General features: G+C 37.3%; 2 protein-coding genes and 1 long non-coding RNA gene across 6 annotated transcripts; 1 reads left to right on the top strand and 2 right to left on the bottom strand.

The window, feature by feature from the left end:
• Positions 1 to 220: 220 nt before the first annotated feature.
• On the bottom strand, positions 221 to 7,863 carry LOC131534333 (nuclear factor 7, brain-like). Its single transcript, XM_058767166.1, has 2 exons — positions 7,303 to 7,863; positions 221 to 509 (listed from the first exon to the last, which is right to left on the bottom strand). The coding sequence occupies exons 1-2, from the start codon at positions 7,696 to 7,698 to the stop codon at positions 372 to 374; spliced, it is 534 nt and encodes a 177-aa protein (XP_058623149.1). The 5' UTR covers positions 7,699 to 7,863; the 3' UTR covers positions 221 to 371.
• Positions 7,864 to 12,291: 4,428 nt separating this feature from the next.
• LOC131534387 (uncharacterized) lies at positions 12,292 to 14,580 on the top strand. Of its 4 annotated transcripts, none has more exons than XR_009269341.1 (4): positions 12,310 to 12,359; positions 13,037 to 13,084; positions 13,225 to 13,316; positions 13,484 to 14,580. It is a non-coding gene; the product is annotated as an uncharacterized LOC131534387 (long non-coding RNA). The 4 variants fall into 4 exon arrangements; XR_009269340.1 differs by having other exon boundaries at positions 13,037 to 13,119; XR_009269342.1 differs by lacking the exon at positions 13,037 to 13,084 and having other exon boundaries at positions 12,292 to 12,359.
• Positions 14,581 to 16,649: 2,069 nt separating this feature from the next.
• LOC131534371 (histone H2B-like) lies at positions 16,650 to 17,216 on the bottom strand. Its single transcript, XM_058767202.1, has one exon. The coding sequence runs from the start codon at positions 17,160 to 17,162 to the stop codon at positions 16,788 to 16,790; it is 375 nt and encodes a 124-aa protein (XP_058623185.1). The 5' UTR covers positions 17,163 to 17,216; the 3' UTR covers positions 16,650 to 16,787.
• Positions 17,217 to 18,614: the final 1,398 nt, after the last annotated feature.

Below are 18,614 nucleotides of genomic sequence, written 5' to 3'. Positions count from 1 at the left end.
CGCGTACCATGTACCGAATATATAGTATATATATTACAATCAGAGAGTTCAGATATCAACATGCTGTGTTGAGTAATGTAACTGAAAGTAACTGATGTTTACTTTGTTTATGCTCTGTTTATTTTTAGATTTTTTTGTGTATAATTCATTTATATTTTATTTTATTTATTTGTATTTTATGTATATCTATTTACTTCCATTTTCCAAGCTCACTTGCACTTCAATTTTTTAAATTTAAATATTTTTACATACGGACAGTATGTGTTACACTTAATGCACATTTATGATTAATTATTGAAATTGCCATTTTATGTACTTTCTCTTCACTTGTCAAATTGCTATGACAATTTTTACAAAGGCCGGCACTGATCCTACAGCTGTAATGAAAATGACTCTGAATTCTGTTTCCTCACCTTGATGTGTCGTACTGTTTTCTCAAACTCTCCTTTAATGTTTTCATGGTGCTTAAGTTTCACTTGTAAGGGCTTCAGTGCTGTATTGAGCTCCTCCTAGAATTGAAAGTGAAAATCTATAAGACACCGAGACACACAGTGATTTTATGTAATATGTTCATCTACTATGAGCAAAATGGAACTGAGAATTATATATATATATATATATATATATATATATATATATATATATATATATATATATATATATGTCATGGCGTGTCATGGCACCACATGGGTGGCAGCCTGTTACTGCAGCTCAGTAGCTCTGACCTTTTTGTGTGTGTGTGTATTTTTAGCGTTTAGTGTATTTTCTTATGTGCTTTCTTATGCATGGAGGATGGATGAACAACTGTGGAGACTAGTATTATGCCTGTCCCTCATTGTTGGGCTATTTTACACCTCGTCGGAAGACCCAAAGAGCCAGAGCCCCATTGTTTACACCTGGGAAGATTTTTAGGATACTCTCAACAGAAAGACTGGTGATACCCAATTATTAGGAGAAGAAGGAGAGGATCAAGAGCAGGTTTAAAATGCCGGGAGCAGAAACAACGTTACAAACCATGCCATCCATCTGATAATATGGGGAATGTGAGATCTCTACGCAACAAAATGGAAGAGCTAACAGCGCTATACAGACTGCAGCGGGAGTATCGCGAATGTAGCGTCATGTGTTTTACAGAGACCTGGCTGAATGGACTGATCACAGACTCGATTATTACTTTGGATGGCTTCCAACTTCTGAGAGCGGACAGGAGAGCAGTAAGAGGAAGGGTGGGGGAATCATGATGTTTGTGAATAACAGATGGTGTAATCCAAGTCACATTAGTATTAAAGATCAATGTTGCATTAAGGACATAGAGCTGCTAGCTGCTAGCCGCTAGCTCACGGCCGTATTATCTTCCAAGGGAATTTTCGCATTTCACTGAGATAACTGTTTATATACCTCATTCGGCTGATGCTACAGTGGCTTGTGAGCACCTATACACTGTTGTATCACAGCTACAGACATCACACCTACAGTCCCTCATTCTTATCTCTGGAGATTTTAACCATGCTTCCCTGTCTACTATTTTTCCCCCCTTCATCCAGTATGTTAAATGCTGTACTAGAGATGATAAAATACTGGATCTTATGTATGTAAACACAGAGGATGCATATGTCCCCTGCAAACAGGCCTGCACCGACCCTTTACGGGCCCACTTAGGGCTGCCAGCGCAGGGCCCCATCAACAAAACGTTGGCCCCTTAGCACTAGCCCTGCACGGGCAGCCCTCACTTAGCCTCCAGAAACCTAAGTGCTGTTTTGTTGAAAATAATGAAGTTTGAAGTCATCGTTATGTAGTTTAGTGTCCTGACATTATTTAGGTTTAATAATAAGCTTATTATAATTATAAGCTTGTTTTGTGATGTTCAGAGTTGATCTGAATATTTTGTCGACTGTCACCATTGTTGAGGTTCAATAAAACAGTGCTTAGGCTTCCTGGAGGCTAAGTGAGGGCTGTCCGTGTAGCACCAGTGTTAAGGGTTCAATGTTTTCAAATTCTCAGGGGCTCTGCGCTAGCAGTCCATAAGGAGCCAGTGAAGGCTTGTTTGCAGGGTCTCTGCACCCCTTCCCCCACTTGACTGCTCATATCATATTCTTGTCTATTTGAGACCTGTTTACTTTCCTGTGGTAAAAAAAACAAAAAAAACAAAAAACAGAAAAAACACCCCCCAGCCACAATGTATGTGCTGGTCTGATGAGACTAGTGAGGTGCTGAGAGATTGCTTTGTGACCACTGACGCTTGTGACAAATGCTGCTTATCAGACATTATATGCAAGATTAAATGAAAATGACATCCAAAATTCTCTGAAGGTAGTCGGTTTCCTTCAGAAATTCAGTGATATTTAAACACGAGCACCGGGTTTCGATTTTAAAACGTACAGTGCTCAACCAAGCCTTCTCCACCGCCAATTTCTGTAGGCCGAATTTATTTTAACAATATTAATGGACCGTTTTGTGATATCAGTATCACAAACACCGGAAAACAATGCTGTAGTCCAAACGAGCCGTTCATTGTAGTTCTTGAAAAGGGATTAAAAAAAAAAAAAATGAAATCTCCCTTTGGAGTGGACTTTGAGATTTGTAACTTCGTAGATACTTTTATGCCCAAACATACACACACACTGACTAAAATTCAAAAAGTGAAAAAGCATAATAGGACCCCTTTAATATAGGCTAAGTTATATTCTGAGTATAACGTTAAGTGACCATTCACAAGCTGTAGCCTACATTCATGGTATAATACAATGATTGGACATAACATCTTCCACTCATTATTTATAGCTCGCCGGCCATACAGTAATCGCAATAATTTTGTGCATTGTTGCTTTTAATATAACACAGCTCAGCTTTCAAATGATGTCAGTTTTATTACGAAATATATATTATGAATGTGTTTTTCCTCTTTGTTTCAAGTTTATAGCAAGATAAAAGTGAAAGGAGAAGGCATGGGAGGGGGGGGGTAATTAAAGGGGTGGTTTACTGCGATTTCACTTTTTTCATTTTAAATAGTGTGTAATGTTGCTGTTGGTGCATGAACAGTATCTGCAAAGTTGCTGCGCTGAAAGTTTAAAGTAAGCGGAGATATCTTTTAAAAATCAGGAAGTTTAATGCCTACAAAAACGACTCATATGGGACTACAACGAGATACTTTCAGGGTTGCATACGTAATAAACCCATAGGTTTGCATCAACCCCTCCCTCCGGAACATGCCAAAGAGGGGGCAAGGCCATGTTCTGCTGCTTTGTCGAAGAGGAAGAGTTATAGTGGAGAGTTGTAGCCATGCCGTCGAAACTGTGTTATTTTCACCCAGCTGTCAGGTCTTCTGTGTTCGGGCTTCCTACGGACGCTGTAGTTCGTCAACAATGGTTAAGATTTATGTTTGATTATGTTCCTGACAATTACAATCCTAATTTAGCTCTCTGTGCTGCGCATTTTACGGAAGACAGCTTCCAGAATCTACACGAGTTCAATGCCGGATTCACACAGAAACTGTTACTAAAACATGGAGCGGTTCCAACTTTAATACCAGAGGCAGTAGTTGTTGGGCCACAACCTGTAAGTAAGATTTCATAATTTTAAATGTATTTGCATGTATAATTTCAGACGTAATGTTTTAGTTTTATCAAGGACGTAAACAAATGCCAACGCTGTCTTTAGTAGCCAGTTAGTTAAATGCTATTTTGTGTGTCTTTGACAAACGTGTACAAACATTTTGGACCCGAATTTGTAATTATGTACTAATTTTGTAAATGTATTTTCCATGTATACTTTATGACGTAATTTTTCGATTTGATCAAGACCGTAAACACAAGCCAACGCTGTTTGGTTTTAGTGGCCAGTTAGTTCGATGCTATTTTGTGTGTATAAGACAAACGTGTACAAACTTCAAAAATTTATATGTAATCACAACAGCAAACTTCATTCAGAAACGTTTGTAAGAGCCGTGCTTGCAGACGTTCTGCTTGACTCTCTTCATTACCGCTTTCTGAGTCTGATTCTGGCTCAAACTGATACGGCAATATTGACACCATTATTTACATTTGACCGCAGCACATGCAGCTGTCGCCCGTGAAGGTGATGGACGTGAAGTTTCCGGACAATGTGCAATACGCAGTTTAGCCAATCACAACACACCGGCCCAACTAACCAATCTGAGCCCATTGCCTGTTTCTGAGGGAGTGGTTTCAGAGAATCAGGAAGTCAACCGGTCGTTCAGATGACAGGAGAAAGCGGCTTACAATAAAGGTGAAATATATGAAAAATAAGGCGTTTTTTATCAAACGAAACACAAAGACATGTTATATTGCACCCCATAAACACATTCAAGCAAAGAAAAAAAGCAGTAAACCACCCCTTTAAATTAAAAAAAAAAAAGAAAAAAAAAACAGTAGGGGCTACAGCCTATAATTTAATGAAACGAATGTGTCATTATAATCGGAAAGATGATTGACTCATATGCCGCCTATAGCGATCTGTCACGCCACATTAAAAACACATTAAGACATATTGTTTGTACACTGTAAAAAATGATTGTGATTTTAACAGTAAAAAACTGTAAAATACCACAGTAATAACCTGTTAAATGATTAAGAGTAAGTTTCCTTACTATATACAGTGAATAACTGTAATAGATCTAACCTTTGTTTTCGAGAAAGTAGCCTCAGAGTCGACACTCATAGACTGTGTCTGAAACCACTCCCTACACCCTCATTCACTAGTCCTACATTACTTCACTATATAGTCCACTAGACAGAGTGATTGAGAACATATGAGTGAATTCAGACACTGATGAACACCTGCTGTTAACAAACACAATCACTGAAGGAAAGAACAAGAAACAAAACTACAACTGACATACAGCCACAGCCTTAAATGAAATCAACTGAAATAAAACAGCAGAGGATGATTAAACAACTCCACAAACAGCATTACCAGCTCCACTTGTGACTAACCAGTTTGACTTCATTTCTGTCATATATCTATGAATTAACAGAGGTTTATATTTTATTTCAAATGTTTTGTTTGACCTCACCATCTTGGTGATCGGTGCTTGCTTTAGTTATGCTCTTGACCCTTGACTCTTTAAAATTAGTTTTTTTTTGGCTGTTGTAACTGTGTTTGTAAAGCACATTTATTATGACAAGAAAAGCCAAGAGAAATTGTAGTTAAGTAGTTTTGGTTAAAACTTAAACGTGGTGGTCATCGTCAGTTAGTGTCAAGCAATATGGGTGATTTGTAATTATTTTCACATTGTTTATGGTAGTAATATTACTCTACAAATTAAGCTGACAAACCATGAAAAAAAATTAAAAACCTTTTATGCACAAAACCTTCAGAGTTACAGCACCATTTAGAAACACAGACATCAGGAATCAGCACATGAACCTCAACAATGGTGACTATTAATAATAAAAAAAAACAATTCATGCAGCAAAGCAAGCTGGGTGCCAGTACAAAACTCCCAGCATGCACTGCAGCATGAATAAATTATGCAGCTGAATGTTCTTAATATTTTCTTTATTTGCTTTTATTTTGGTGTTGTTTTTGTTGTTACTTTTCAGTAGACTGTTTTGTGATGTTCAGAGTTGAACCGTTTTTTAAAAATTTTTATATCATTTTTGATTGTCACCAATTTTGAGATTCATATGCCGATTGCTGATGTCTGTGTGTGTTTAAGTTCTGCCGTAGTTCAGTACATTCATTTGTGCATATTCTGGTTAGAGCTGTTTCACAACATTTGATTGCTGTAGTATCAGTGGAGCAATTAACATATTACATGTTTAATAGGAGACTTAACACGGGATAATCAATTAATTAAACTAGATCATGTTGGTGTTGACATCACAAAAATCAGTCTCCAGATGATGATAGATTTGTTTGGTGTTTTGCTTTAAAACTGTGCTTAATAAACACAGCTAATTAAAAGCAAGCAAACAAAACCAATGTTAAAGAGTCACGATTCAAGATCCCAACTAAAGCACCCACTGATCGCCAATATGGTGACTTCAAATGAAAGTACAACAACTAAAATCTCAATAAGAGCTTTTGTACACATATGACATAAATAAAGTAAAAGTGGTTAGTAATAAGATGCTGGTGTGGAGTTGTTTAATCACCCTCTTCTGAAATCTTGAGAGATTTCATGTGTTTTATTTCAGTTGATTTCATCTTGGCTTTAGCTGTAAGTTTTGTTTCTCTGCTCTTGTTTCTCATTCCTTCAATGATTCTACTTGTTAACAGCAGGTGTTCATCAATAAACTCAATCCTAATTTAATTAGTCACTTAATTCTCTCATTAATTCATCACTGCTTCAGTGTTACTTCAACACTCTGTAGTGTGGACACATAGAAGTGCTCTTTAAAACTGAGGATTTTGCTGTGGGATTAAAGGGGTTAAATGTGAGATGACAAAACATACTGTGAAACGTAATTTTAACAGAAATATACCATGAATTTAATTTACGGAAGCAAACTGAAAAAAACAGTAGATTACTGGCAACCACAGCTGCCGGTATTTCACCGTAAAATCAAGAAAATAAACAGCAAAATACTGTAAAACCTAACAGTCAACTTCCTGTTGTGTTTTGTGGGTCACCATTGTGCTGGAGAGTAGAGCCTGTGTGCTGCATGTTGCTTTATTTAAAGGCAGTAACTGTGTAGTTACTGATGTAATGAGAACGTTTTTGCTAGTTTTGATCATGTATGTGTGCTGCTGTTATTTGCAAGAGATTTGAATTGATGACTTTGCATAAATCAGTAAGATTTTCTTCATGGACTTAAACAAAATAGTTCTCAATACTCTTATGCTCACATTACATAAACATTATAAATATTAGTCTATAAACAAATGGCAGTTGGATAATTTAAGCGTAGTCGGTTTCTGCAAATAAAATGAGTTAACTAAAAGGTTTGTGTATTAACATTGTATCAGTTAATGAGATACGGTTTTCACTGTAAATTTAAACAGTTCTGTAAATCCTAAAATTTAGCTATCAGATTTTTCACGGTAAAATTCTGGCAACCACAGCTGCCGGTATTTTTCCGTAAATTTAACAGATTTTTTTTTACAGTGTACTTAAAACTGACAGATTTGTGCTCCCAATCCAAAATATTATAACTTTAATCTCGTAATTGCTACGAATTAATTCACGTAATTTTGAGTTTATTCTTAAAATATTTAGACTTTATTCTCGAAATATTTAGAGTTTAATCTTGTAATCATATTATTATTATTATTATTATTTAAAATTTTTACGTGGCACTAAAACGCAGTCGTCCAGAAAGGTTATGTTACCTATGTTACCTTATATGATGAAACCACTTCACTGATGGGTCTGAATTTGTGATTGTCGTGTTGTTGTGAATCTCTGCACACTAAACACGCAGGCTGTTTGTCCTCCAGACAGAAGAGTTTGAGTTTCTCACTGTGTAAACTGCAGATCTCCTCAGATCCCGATGAAGGAACCTCATTGCTGTCCTTCTTCAGGAACGACTCACACACGTTTTTTAATGTAAGACTAACTGGAGGTTCAGATTTTGCGGATTGTCTGCAGACAGGACACTCCGGAGTTTTCGTGATTCTCCAGAACTGTTGAAGACACTCTTTACAGAAACTATGACTACATGATAAAACAACAGGATTCTTGAAGATTTCACAACAAACAGGACAAGAAAGCTCTTCTACAGGCAGTGAATCCATAGCTCGAGCTCCAGCGATATAAACTTCACTTTCACTTTCTGAACGACGGCTTCAAAAAAGAATCACAACGATTTTCTGTCCGTTCATAAACAGATCTATCAAAAATCCTTATTTCTCTTTGTTCTTCACTGATTGTTTTTTTTTTCTTTTCTTTTTTTCTTTAGTAAAGACAGAAGAGAGAACGACGAAAAGGTGAAGTAGCCTAGTCTCTTCCTGGTGAATGTTTTAAGAGTTTCTGATCACTTCAAACAGGTCAAATGAGATGATCGGGATTACTACAGATTACATTTAAGAAAAATACACTCAAAATTAACTTGCATTAAAACACAAAAGAACAACGAAACAATAAAATCCAGTGAAAAAATATTCAAGTAGTGTTCTGGTCCCAGTGTAAGGTTTGGGAGAGTGAGTAAGGTGTGTAAATTAAAACTAATAGACAGGGTATTCACGAGAAATCATTACAGTAATGGAAATGATCGCTCCTCTGCTGCTCTCTACTGGTTATAGTGCTAATTTCAGGATTGTTTTTTTTTTTTCATTTTCATTTTAACATTATTTGTACTTGTCCACTAAAGCATTTTAGCATGGAAATGCAGTAATTAAAGGAATACATAATAATAATTATATATATATATATATATATATATATAGTAGGCTATATACATAACTGTATTGTAATAATATATAATATCGTGCGCTATCTGTCACGCCCACTGGAGTCTCGTCAGTAGATCATACATGCTCTGATAGCGCTGAAGTGAACCAACCCTGAAACATAACCTGCTCTGGAGCAGGTTATCTTCAGAGAGCAAGTTGCTATGGTTACTTACATACCCTGAAAGTAACCTCCGATTTTGGAACCGAAAGCTGAGGTTATCCGCTCACTTATCCTCAAACATACCCGGTTATGTCACATAACCTGCTTTTGGGAATACACCCCAGGAAGAGGACAAATAGTAATAATAATAATAAAAAAAAAATAATAATGGTAGTAATAGTAGTAGTAATGACAAAATAATAGTATTATAGTATAATGATAATAATAATAATAAAGCTATAATAGTAAAATATTGTAAGGCTGCCTCTGGGCCCTCCGTGAGCAAAGCATAAATTAGGCCCAAGACGAGCCATCAAGGAGAGGTGCTGCGGGGCACAAGGCCCAAAGTTCCACCCGCGGCCGCCACTCACATGCCACGCTTACCCTACATAAGTATATGTATTGTTGAGTTTATGATGCATTAATAGAGTGTGACGTGCAGCGTGGAACCAGCCCAGTGCAAAGTCCAGGCCCCCATGCTCACGTCCCACTTACCCTGTGTGTGTCTGCTATACATATATGCTTTTTTTTTTTTTTTCCTTTCCTCTTCCCCTGTTCCCTCTCCCTTCCTTCCTTTTTTCCCTTTCTCCCCTCTTCCCTTGCTTATTTTACAATAGATGTACAGTGAGGAAAATAAGTATTTGAACACCCTGCTGTTTTGCAAGTTCTCCCACTTAGAAATCATGGAAGGGTCTGAAATTGTCATCGTAGGTGCATGTCCACTGTGAGAGACATAATCTAAAAAAAAAAAATCCAGAAATCACAATGTATGATTTTTTAACTATTTATTTGTATGATACAGCTGCAAATAAGTATTTGAACACCTGTCTATCAGCTAGAATTCTGACCCTCAAAGACCTGTTAGTCTGCCTTTAAAATGTCCACCTCCACTCCATTTATTATCCTAAATTAGATGCACCTGTTTGAGGTCGTTAGCTGCATAAAGACACCTGTCCACCCCATACAATCAGTAAGAATCCAACTACTAACATGGCCAAGACCAAAGAGCTGTCCAAAGACACCAGAGACAAAATTGTACACCTCCACAAGGCTGGAAAGGGCTACGGGAAAATTGCCAAGCAGCTTGGTGAAAAAAGGTCCACTGTTGGAGCAATCATTAGAAAATGGAAGAAGCTAAACATGACTGTCAATCTCCCTCGGACTGGGGCTCCATGCAAGATCTCACCTCGTGGGGTCTCAATGATCCTAAGAAAGGTGAGAAATCAGCCCAGAACTACACGGGAGGAGCTGCTCAATGACCTGAAAAGAGCTGGGACCACCGTTTCCAAGGTTACTGTTGGTAATACACTAAGACGTCATGGTTTGAAATCATGCATGGCACGGAAGGTTCCCCTGCTTAAACCAGCACATGTCCAGGCCCGACTTAAGTTTGCCAATGACCATTTGGATGATCCAGAGGAGTCATGGGAGAAAGTCATGTGGTCAGATGAGACCAAAATAGAACTTTTGGTCATAATTCCACTAAACGTGTTTGGAGGAAGAAGAATGATGAGTACCATCCCAAGAACACCATCCCTACTGTGAAGCATGGGGTGGTAGCATCATGCTTTGGGGTGTTTTTCTGCACATGGGACAGGGCGACTGCACTGTATTAAGGAGAGGATGACCGGGGCCATGTATTGCGAGATTTTGGGAACAACCTCCTTCCCTCAGTTAGAGCATTGAAGATGGGTCGAGGCTGGGTCTTCCAACATGACAATGACCAAGCACACAGCCAGGATAACCAAGGAGTGGCTCTGTAAGAAGCATATCAAGGTTCTGGCGTGGCCGAGCCAGTCTCCAGACCTAAACCCAATAGAGAATCTTTGCAGGAGCTCAAACTCCGTGTTTCTCAGCGACAGGCCAGAAACCTGACTGATCTAGAGAAGATCTGTGTGGAGGTGGGCCAAAATCCCTCCTGCAGTGTGTGCAAACCTGGTGAAAAACTACAGGAAACGTTTGACCTCTGTAATTGCAAACAAAGGCCACTGTACCAAATATTAACATTGATTTTCTCAGGTGTTCAAATACTTATTTGCAGCTGTATCATACAAATAAATAGTTAAAAAATCATACATTGTGATTTCTGGATTTTTTTTTTTTTAGATTATGTCTCTCACAGTGGACATGCACCTACGATGACAATATCAGACCCCTCCATGATTTCTAAGTGGGAGAACTTGCAAAATAACAGGGTGTTCAAATACTTATTTTCCTCACTGTATGTAAATTGTCTAGTGATGCATTAAGAAAGCAAGGCATGTAGTGCTGAACCTGCCAGAGGCAAGAAAACCAGGCCAAAGCTGGTACAGGTTGGAGGCACAAGGTCCCCGGCCCCACAGCACACCCACCAACCACTAAACTGAACCACACAGGGCAGGAACTGAGATGCCACAGCCAACTGAGGCCCAGAGGCATGAAAAGAGAAAGAGAAAAGAAAAGAAAAGAAAAGAAAAGAAAAAAGAAAAGAAAAGAGAGAGACAGAGAGAGATAGAGAAAAAAAACAAAAACAAGTTTAATCTTTTATAAGTTTTAATTTCGTTTGATATTAGCCATTGTTGCTACCTCCTCCTAACCCCCCTCGTGTAGATATTGATGAATGGTGTGTCGTTGAGGATGGCTTCAGACAAAGAGGGTCAACGGATTCATGATTGATGGAAGTTTATGAGAGATAACAAAGAGGGGTGTAATTCTATTGTATTATTTTGAGTGGAAGTTGACAGGTTTTCCATGGAGATGTAGTCTATTAGTAAGTTTTTCCAAGATGTAATATGTATGGTGTTCCTTGATTTCCAGTTCATGAGGATAGTTTTCTTGGCGATATTCAAATATATTCTGATGCCTCAAAAAATATGGAAGACAAAGTAGATGTGGCATTCAGTATTCCAGAATTTAATGTCAAAGTCAGTACAAAAATCACAGATAATTTGTCAATATGCACTGGTGAAATGATTGCAATTTTACTGCCATTGCAATGGGTGGAGGAAAATAAGCCAATGAGGACACTCATATGTTCTGATTCAAGTTCATGTCATTCAGAGAGCAGAGCAGATATATTGATTGAGATTCTTCAAACAATATAGGATTCAGATGGTGGGAATTTATGTTGCTTTCTGTTGGATACCAGCGCATGTAGTACAAGGAAATGAGTTGGCAGACGAATATGCAAAGGAAGGAAAATAAAGAGAAATTTGATTTGATAAATAATTTGGGGAAAAAATCAAGTAATAAAAACTTTCAATTTTTAATGCGGTATTTAAAAGACACTGATTGATATAATAGAATATAGTGAATTCAAGGGTAGATTATGATTCTGACCCACTCTCCTAATCAGTAGGTGGGTAGAGTACCCAAAAACCATACTCAAGTAAAAGTAAAAGTACTTGAAGAAATATTTACTCAAGTAAAAGTAAACGTAATAGTCTGAATAGTTACTTGAGTAAGAGTAAAAAAGTATCGGATAAAAAAAAACTACTCAAGTAGTTAGTTACTAGTTACTTTGGATCATATACTGAATATAGTATATTTTTATTTAGATATATAGATATTTAAATAAAATTGTATAACTACATACATACACACACACACGCATATATATATATATATATATACCAACCCGTTCTCATCAATCTGCGTATAAATAACACGGCTTTACACTTTGCAATGGCGTATAATGCATACGCCAAATGCCAATTTTGCGTGCATATGATACGCCAATCCTCCCCATTGATTTCGGTGGAGAGCAGATGCGTCCAAATACCACGCAGCATGTTCAGCGACAGTGACGTCACCAGCGAGGCTCGAGTCGGCCCGGTTCACCTGATGCGCGTGCACCTTCAAACAGGTAAGGGCAACAATATTTTCCTTTTTAATGAGATCATTATTTTAATTATTTCTGTGTTTCTGAGTTGCATGGCATGTGCTAAAATGGAAGCGTGTGCGTTCAAATGAGTTAACGTTAGTAGAACAGTGCTGCTCAGTTAGCACAGATGCTAACCTGCTATTGACATTAGCCGAAGCTAACTTCGATATAGACCTGTTGCTGTTTGAAATAAATAAATAAAACCGTTTTCAATCATGTTGTGACATGGGTCTTCAGCTTTTACACGTGACTGATGAAAGCACTACAAATCAGCCAGTATTGCGTGATAATTGTAACCATGCAAAAAGTTCACACATTTACCATATTTTTACCATAGTAACTGTTTCTCTACCATGTCATGTGTAGCCAATTTACCATGCTTCTCCCACCGTGACAGTAGTTTTACTGTGTTATTTGTAGGTATGGTAGCCTAACCACAACACTTTTCGTGATTTTACCATAGTAACTGTGTTTACTGTCTACTCTTTGCATTTAAAGAACAGTAACACAGTTTTTACTGCATATGTGTAGTCAAAGCACAGTAACACAACACTTAAAATGGTTTTACCACAGCAGCCGTAGTTTTACTGTGGTATTTGTAGTTAAAGCAGTAATTGTACTGAAGTAAATGTAATTCAATATTTTTTTCTGTCTTGCAGTTACGTCAGATCACATACTCCAGCAGCTCTTTTAAGAAGTCATCTCTTGTAAAAGCCATAACTTGTTCCTATTTTTCCAAACTGTAATCCATAATTCATTTACACATAGTTTTTGCTCTCTCTCTCTTTCTGTGCTTCGTGACATTTTTAAATCTCATAATCTCATATTTTTTTACCTATTCTTTCAGGAAGCTGCTAGAATTAACAGGGAACTCAATGCTGATCTTGAAGAAGCTGCCAAGGAGGCTGAACAAGTCCTTCAGTGATTCAACTCTTCACAGTAATGTTGAACACATTCAGCTAGAACTGATTTGCTTTAATGAACGCATCCTTATTTTATGTGTTGTTAATAACTTTCCTTACAGTCCTTCCTCTCAAATATTTTGGTCACAGATTATATTTTGCACATTGTCTCAACATATATATATATATTTCTCTTTGTTTCAGCTGAAAGGGAAGACCAAAGGAAGGCCTGTCCTGGGATTTGATTTTGGCCGTATTGTGCGTTTACGGAGAAGACCCAGAGCTGCAAAGGCAAATGGTACGTCTTTGTTGGTCTGAACACCTTGACAGAACTGTACTGCAGATACATTTTGCACAGTATTTGATTTTTCTTAAACTTTGCTTATCACACTTATCCCACGGCCCCATCAGAAAGAACCCCAACAAAGTGTCATGTCGAAGTAGTAATCATTTATACAATTTAACAAGGCAGCAAATTCATATGATTTTGTACAAGCGTACTCGTATAAAATTCTACCACTTTTACTCCTACTTCTGTCATTGCCTCAACTTTCATGCAAATTGTGCTCATAGTAAGTAGTCAGAGTTTATATCATAAAGATTATATTAAGTTAATTGTATTCTTTATTAATCTTTACAAATTGGCGCAGTCTCTTCCCGTTCTAACAGTACATGATATCTCTCCACTCAAAGTCTGCCTTTCTTTCCATGTTGATTTTTATTGAACACATCTGTCTAAAAAGCAAGAGTCTGGAAATGCTAGTTTAACTCGTCACGTGACAAATCAGATCTTCAGTTAATTGGCCAAATCAGATCACTTAAAGCTGTTCACATTAACTCTCTCAAGATCTGATTAAACAACCCCACAAACAGCATCACCAGCTCCACTTATTAATAACCAGACTGACTTTATTTCTGTCAGACATCTACAGAAGATCTTATTGAGAATTAACTAAGGTTTAGATGTTGATTTATTGTTTCATTTGAAGTAACCATGTTAGAGATCAGTGTCTGCTTTAGTTGGGCTCTTGGTGTGCTGAAGGTGTTCCTGGAGAACGCGATCCGCGATGCCGTTACCTACACCGAGCACGCCAAGAGAAAGACCGTCACCGCCATGGACGTCGTGTACGCTCTGAAGCGACAAGGACGCACTCTGTACGGCCCGTAGGGTTGTGGGGCCCTATAGGCAAGATCATGAAAATGGACCCCACTTTAAAAACTGTCATAGCAATTTGACGAGTGAAGAGAAAACACATAAAATGGCAATTTCAATATTTAAGCATAAATGTGCATTAAGTGTAACACACTCACCATACATATGTAAAAATATGTAAACAGATTTTAATAAAAGGAGTGCAAGTGAGCTTGAGTGTGTGTGTGTGTGTGTGTGTGTGTGTATATATATACAAACATATGTATATAAAAAAATATAAATGAAGTATATATAAAAACTAAAAATATACAGAGCATCAACAAAATAAACAAATAAACATGATATGGCAAATATGGCAGGAAATGCAGGCTATTCTGCTTGTTTTGAAGGCCTGATAAACAAACTTTATTGCTAGACATTGGATCTGGGTCTGTAATTATTTAATGCAACACACTAAATGTGGCTCAATTTTCCTGCATATGACACATCTGTCTGTGATAATGGGCATCATTGCATTTATTAAAACAAGTACTCATACTACTGCAATAAATATTATGTATATAGCATTCAAAATATCCTTTTTTCGGCTCCAGAAAGATACCATTTGGATTCAATTTCTAGCACAACTTCATTCTTTCAATTCAAATTAATTAAAAATAGCATTGACTTGTAACAAGACTTCACGACGTTATGAAAGACTATTCTGAGGGGCAATATCAAGTAAATTCCCAAATCTAAACAGAATCTGCACACGAAATGTGAACTGTAACTAGAAATGTTTTCAGACTTTTTCTTTAGTTTGTTGTGCCTTTTTGTAGGGCTGCAGAAATTGCCCAAAAATGTTGTTTTTATATATCAGTATGACTACTAATAATTCTGATTATTGTTATTACTAAAAACATCAAACAAAATAATAATTATTGATAATGATTATTAGCAATACATTTTACAGAAAACTGCAGCGTGACCTGTTAACATGCAGGAGGTCTATATAACTATAAATGTTTAGAAAGGTGAGGATTTATTAGAAAATAAATTATGATTAAAAACCTTTGAAAGTGATTTCTTTTTTTCTTTTTTTTTGTCAGGAAATATTATGCATGCACTGAGAGAAATAATAATAATAATAAAACTTAGAGAGACGTAGTCTATTATTTTTCCTATTTTTACCCACAATAAGGTGTTGTGAACATTAGTGAGCGACTAAATGGTTTATCTCTGTTCTTCAAGCCATCTCTGGTATTTTTAGGCTAAATGAACAAACTATATTTATAATTCAATGCTAATCAATATAGCATTTATCACTCATGCTAGGCTATATAAAATAATGATTTTGCCTCATTAATTTGGAAAAAAAACAAAAGCATATGAAGAGCTCATTTGCAAAACCATAATTCCACTTTTAACAATTTTCAAAAATTATTTTTCATTGTGCATTACAAACTGCAGTTGGGTTATTTTGATTGTTAAAAAATAACTAGGCTACACAAAAAAAAAAAAAAAAAATACAGCTAACTAACACAAAACAAAAATATATAATTAAAAAAAAATATGATTTTTGAAAGTTAATAAAAACTGAGTTATGTCTTTACAAATAAACTCTTCATATATACCCCCACTTTATTGGTATTTAAATAGTATGTTTATGTAGAATTTTATGAACAGATGGCGCTGTATGAAGCAGTACATAAGAAGTGTTTCTGTTGCTCATGAAAACTTCTCTGAAGTGTCACATATTTGACCAATATTGCATTTAATTCACTTCATCTGTGATAATGTAAACACAGTGAAAGCAGAAAGTGTACGGCTTGACATCTCCATCTTTTCCGCCCCAAGCAGCTACTCTCTCCAGTTCATCTCAAACATGCATAATGTATACCTCAAGGCCTGCCATTTAAATTCCCATAGTGCAATATATATATATTTTTTTTCCCCAGAATAGGCGAACAAGGAAGAGTACAAATTAGTTATTACCATGGCAACTTCATATCATAAAGGGTTAAGCTTACTTTTAAATTACAAGCTTAACGTTTTACACTAAAGTCATATTAACCATTTAGACTGCATGCTATGTGATCAAACTTGCAGACTGAACCAATTCACGGTTATCAGTCAAGCTACAAATCAACACTGTTAGAAAACAAACATGATGTACTTGAGAGCAAACGCAAATATGTATTCCACTGCCAGAACAACATCAGAAGAAAAGTGGCTAACTGAGAACTTGAATCAGTTTATTTTTCAATTATTCGAGGTCACACAACTACTAAGTCGATTAAAAGTTAAGAAGACTCTTTAAGTGATAATATGGTGGCTCTTAAAAGAGCCTTTAAGTCTCGGGACTGGAGCGGAGCTCTACTTGGAGCTGGTGTACTTGGTGACGGCCTTGGTGCCCTCAGACACGGCGTGTTTGGCCAGCTCTCCGGGCAGCAGCAGACGCACGGCGGTCTGGATCTCTCTCGATGTGATGGTGGAGCGCTTGTTGTAGTGAGCGAGACGAGACGATTCACCGGCGATGCGCTCGAAGATATCGTTGACGAAAGAGTTCATGATCCCCATCGCCTTAGAAGAGATCCCGGTGTCAGGATGAACCTGCTTCAGCACTTTGTACACGTAGATAGCGTAGCTCTCCTTCCTGGTCTTTCTGCGCTTCTTTCCTCCTTTACCGGCGGTCTTAGTGACGGCCTTCTTGGAGCCCTTCTTAGGAGCAGACTTCGCTGGTTCAGGCATGATGAAGATGATGCTGACGAATCAATAATTTAAACGAGCCGGACAGAGATATTTATTGACTCGTCTATGCTAATTTTCAAGGAGGTATGGAGTTCTCTGATTGCGTGTTTTCATAGACCAAACCCATAAACTCGTATGTGATTGGACAACTCGAAGCATCACGAGCGGAACGAGGGCCAATCACAGGCGGAGAATTGATAGCTCCACCCACCGCTCCGTGTTTGAACGACATCAGCTGATAAAAAAAAATCCTGTTTCAGTTCCCGCTCTTTTTGTTTAGTATGTTTCATACAAAAAATACAAATGGGTTTCAAATATCATAGTGTAATTTTTAAACCCCTTAATAGACTCGAGATAATTTGGAGAAAGGAGAGCAATGATGATTACTCTATTTTTCACTGCTGTCCTGACAGTTTCACTTCTGCTGTAACTTAAATATCATTCTCATCTGATTGTTCTCTTTATTTGAAGAAAACGCAAAACAAGCAAATGAAAGCATCACGTAAGACAAAAATAAACACTCATTCGCTTTGGAGAAAACAGTGCTACAGATGTCACACCAAACCAGTGGTTCTCAATTCCCCCATAAATAAACAATTACTATAACCCAACTGCCTCTTACTTTACGTTTACTTTCTAACAAGACATTCATAATGCAGTTTTTTTTTAATAAGTAGTTTACTTAACATTAACGAAACTGCAGTTAGAAGCATGAGATAATAAAACTATATATATATATATATATATATATATATATATATATATATACAGTGAGGAAAATAAGTATTTGAACACCCTGCTATTTTGCAAGTTCTCCCACTTAGAAATCATGGAGGGTCTGAAATTGTCATCGTAGGTGCATGTCCACTGTGAGAGACATAATCTAAAAAAAAATCCAGAAATCACAATGTATGATTTTTAACTATTTATTTGTATGATACAGCTGCAAATAAGTATTTGAACACCTGAGAAAATCAGTGTTAATATTTGGTACAGTAGCCTTTGTTTGCAATTACAGAGGTCAAACGTTTCCTGTAGTTTTCACCAGGTTTGCACACACTGCAGGAGGGATTTTGGCCCACTCCTCCACACAGATCTTCTCCAGATCAGTCAGGTTTCTGGCCTGTCGCTGAGAAACACGGAGTTTGAGCTCCTGCAAAGATTCTCTATTGGGTTTAGGTCTGAGACTGGCTAGGCCACGCCAGAACCTTGATATGCTTCTTACAGAGCCACTCCTTGGTTATCCTGGCTGTGTGCTTGGTCATTGTCATGTTGGAAGACCCAGCCTCGACCCATCTTCAATGCTCTAACTGAGGGAAGGAGGTTGTTCCCCAAAATCTCGCAATACATGGCCCCGGTCATCCTCTCCTTAATACAGTGCAGTCGCCCTGTCCCATGTGCAGAAAAACACCCCAAAGCATGATGCTACCACCCCATGCTTCACAGTAGGGA

Source organism: Onychostoma macrolepis, chromosome 25, assembly GCF_012432095.1.
Source record: "Onychostoma macrolepis isolate SWU-2019 chromosome 25, ASM1243209v1, whole genome shotgun sequence".
Classification (NCBI taxonomy): Eukaryota; Metazoa; Chordata; class Actinopteri; order Cypriniformes; family Cyprinidae; genus Onychostoma; species Onychostoma macrolepis.
Note: the sequence above shows the minus strand (reverse complement) of the source record. Positions and strands in the feature narration are given on the sequence as shown.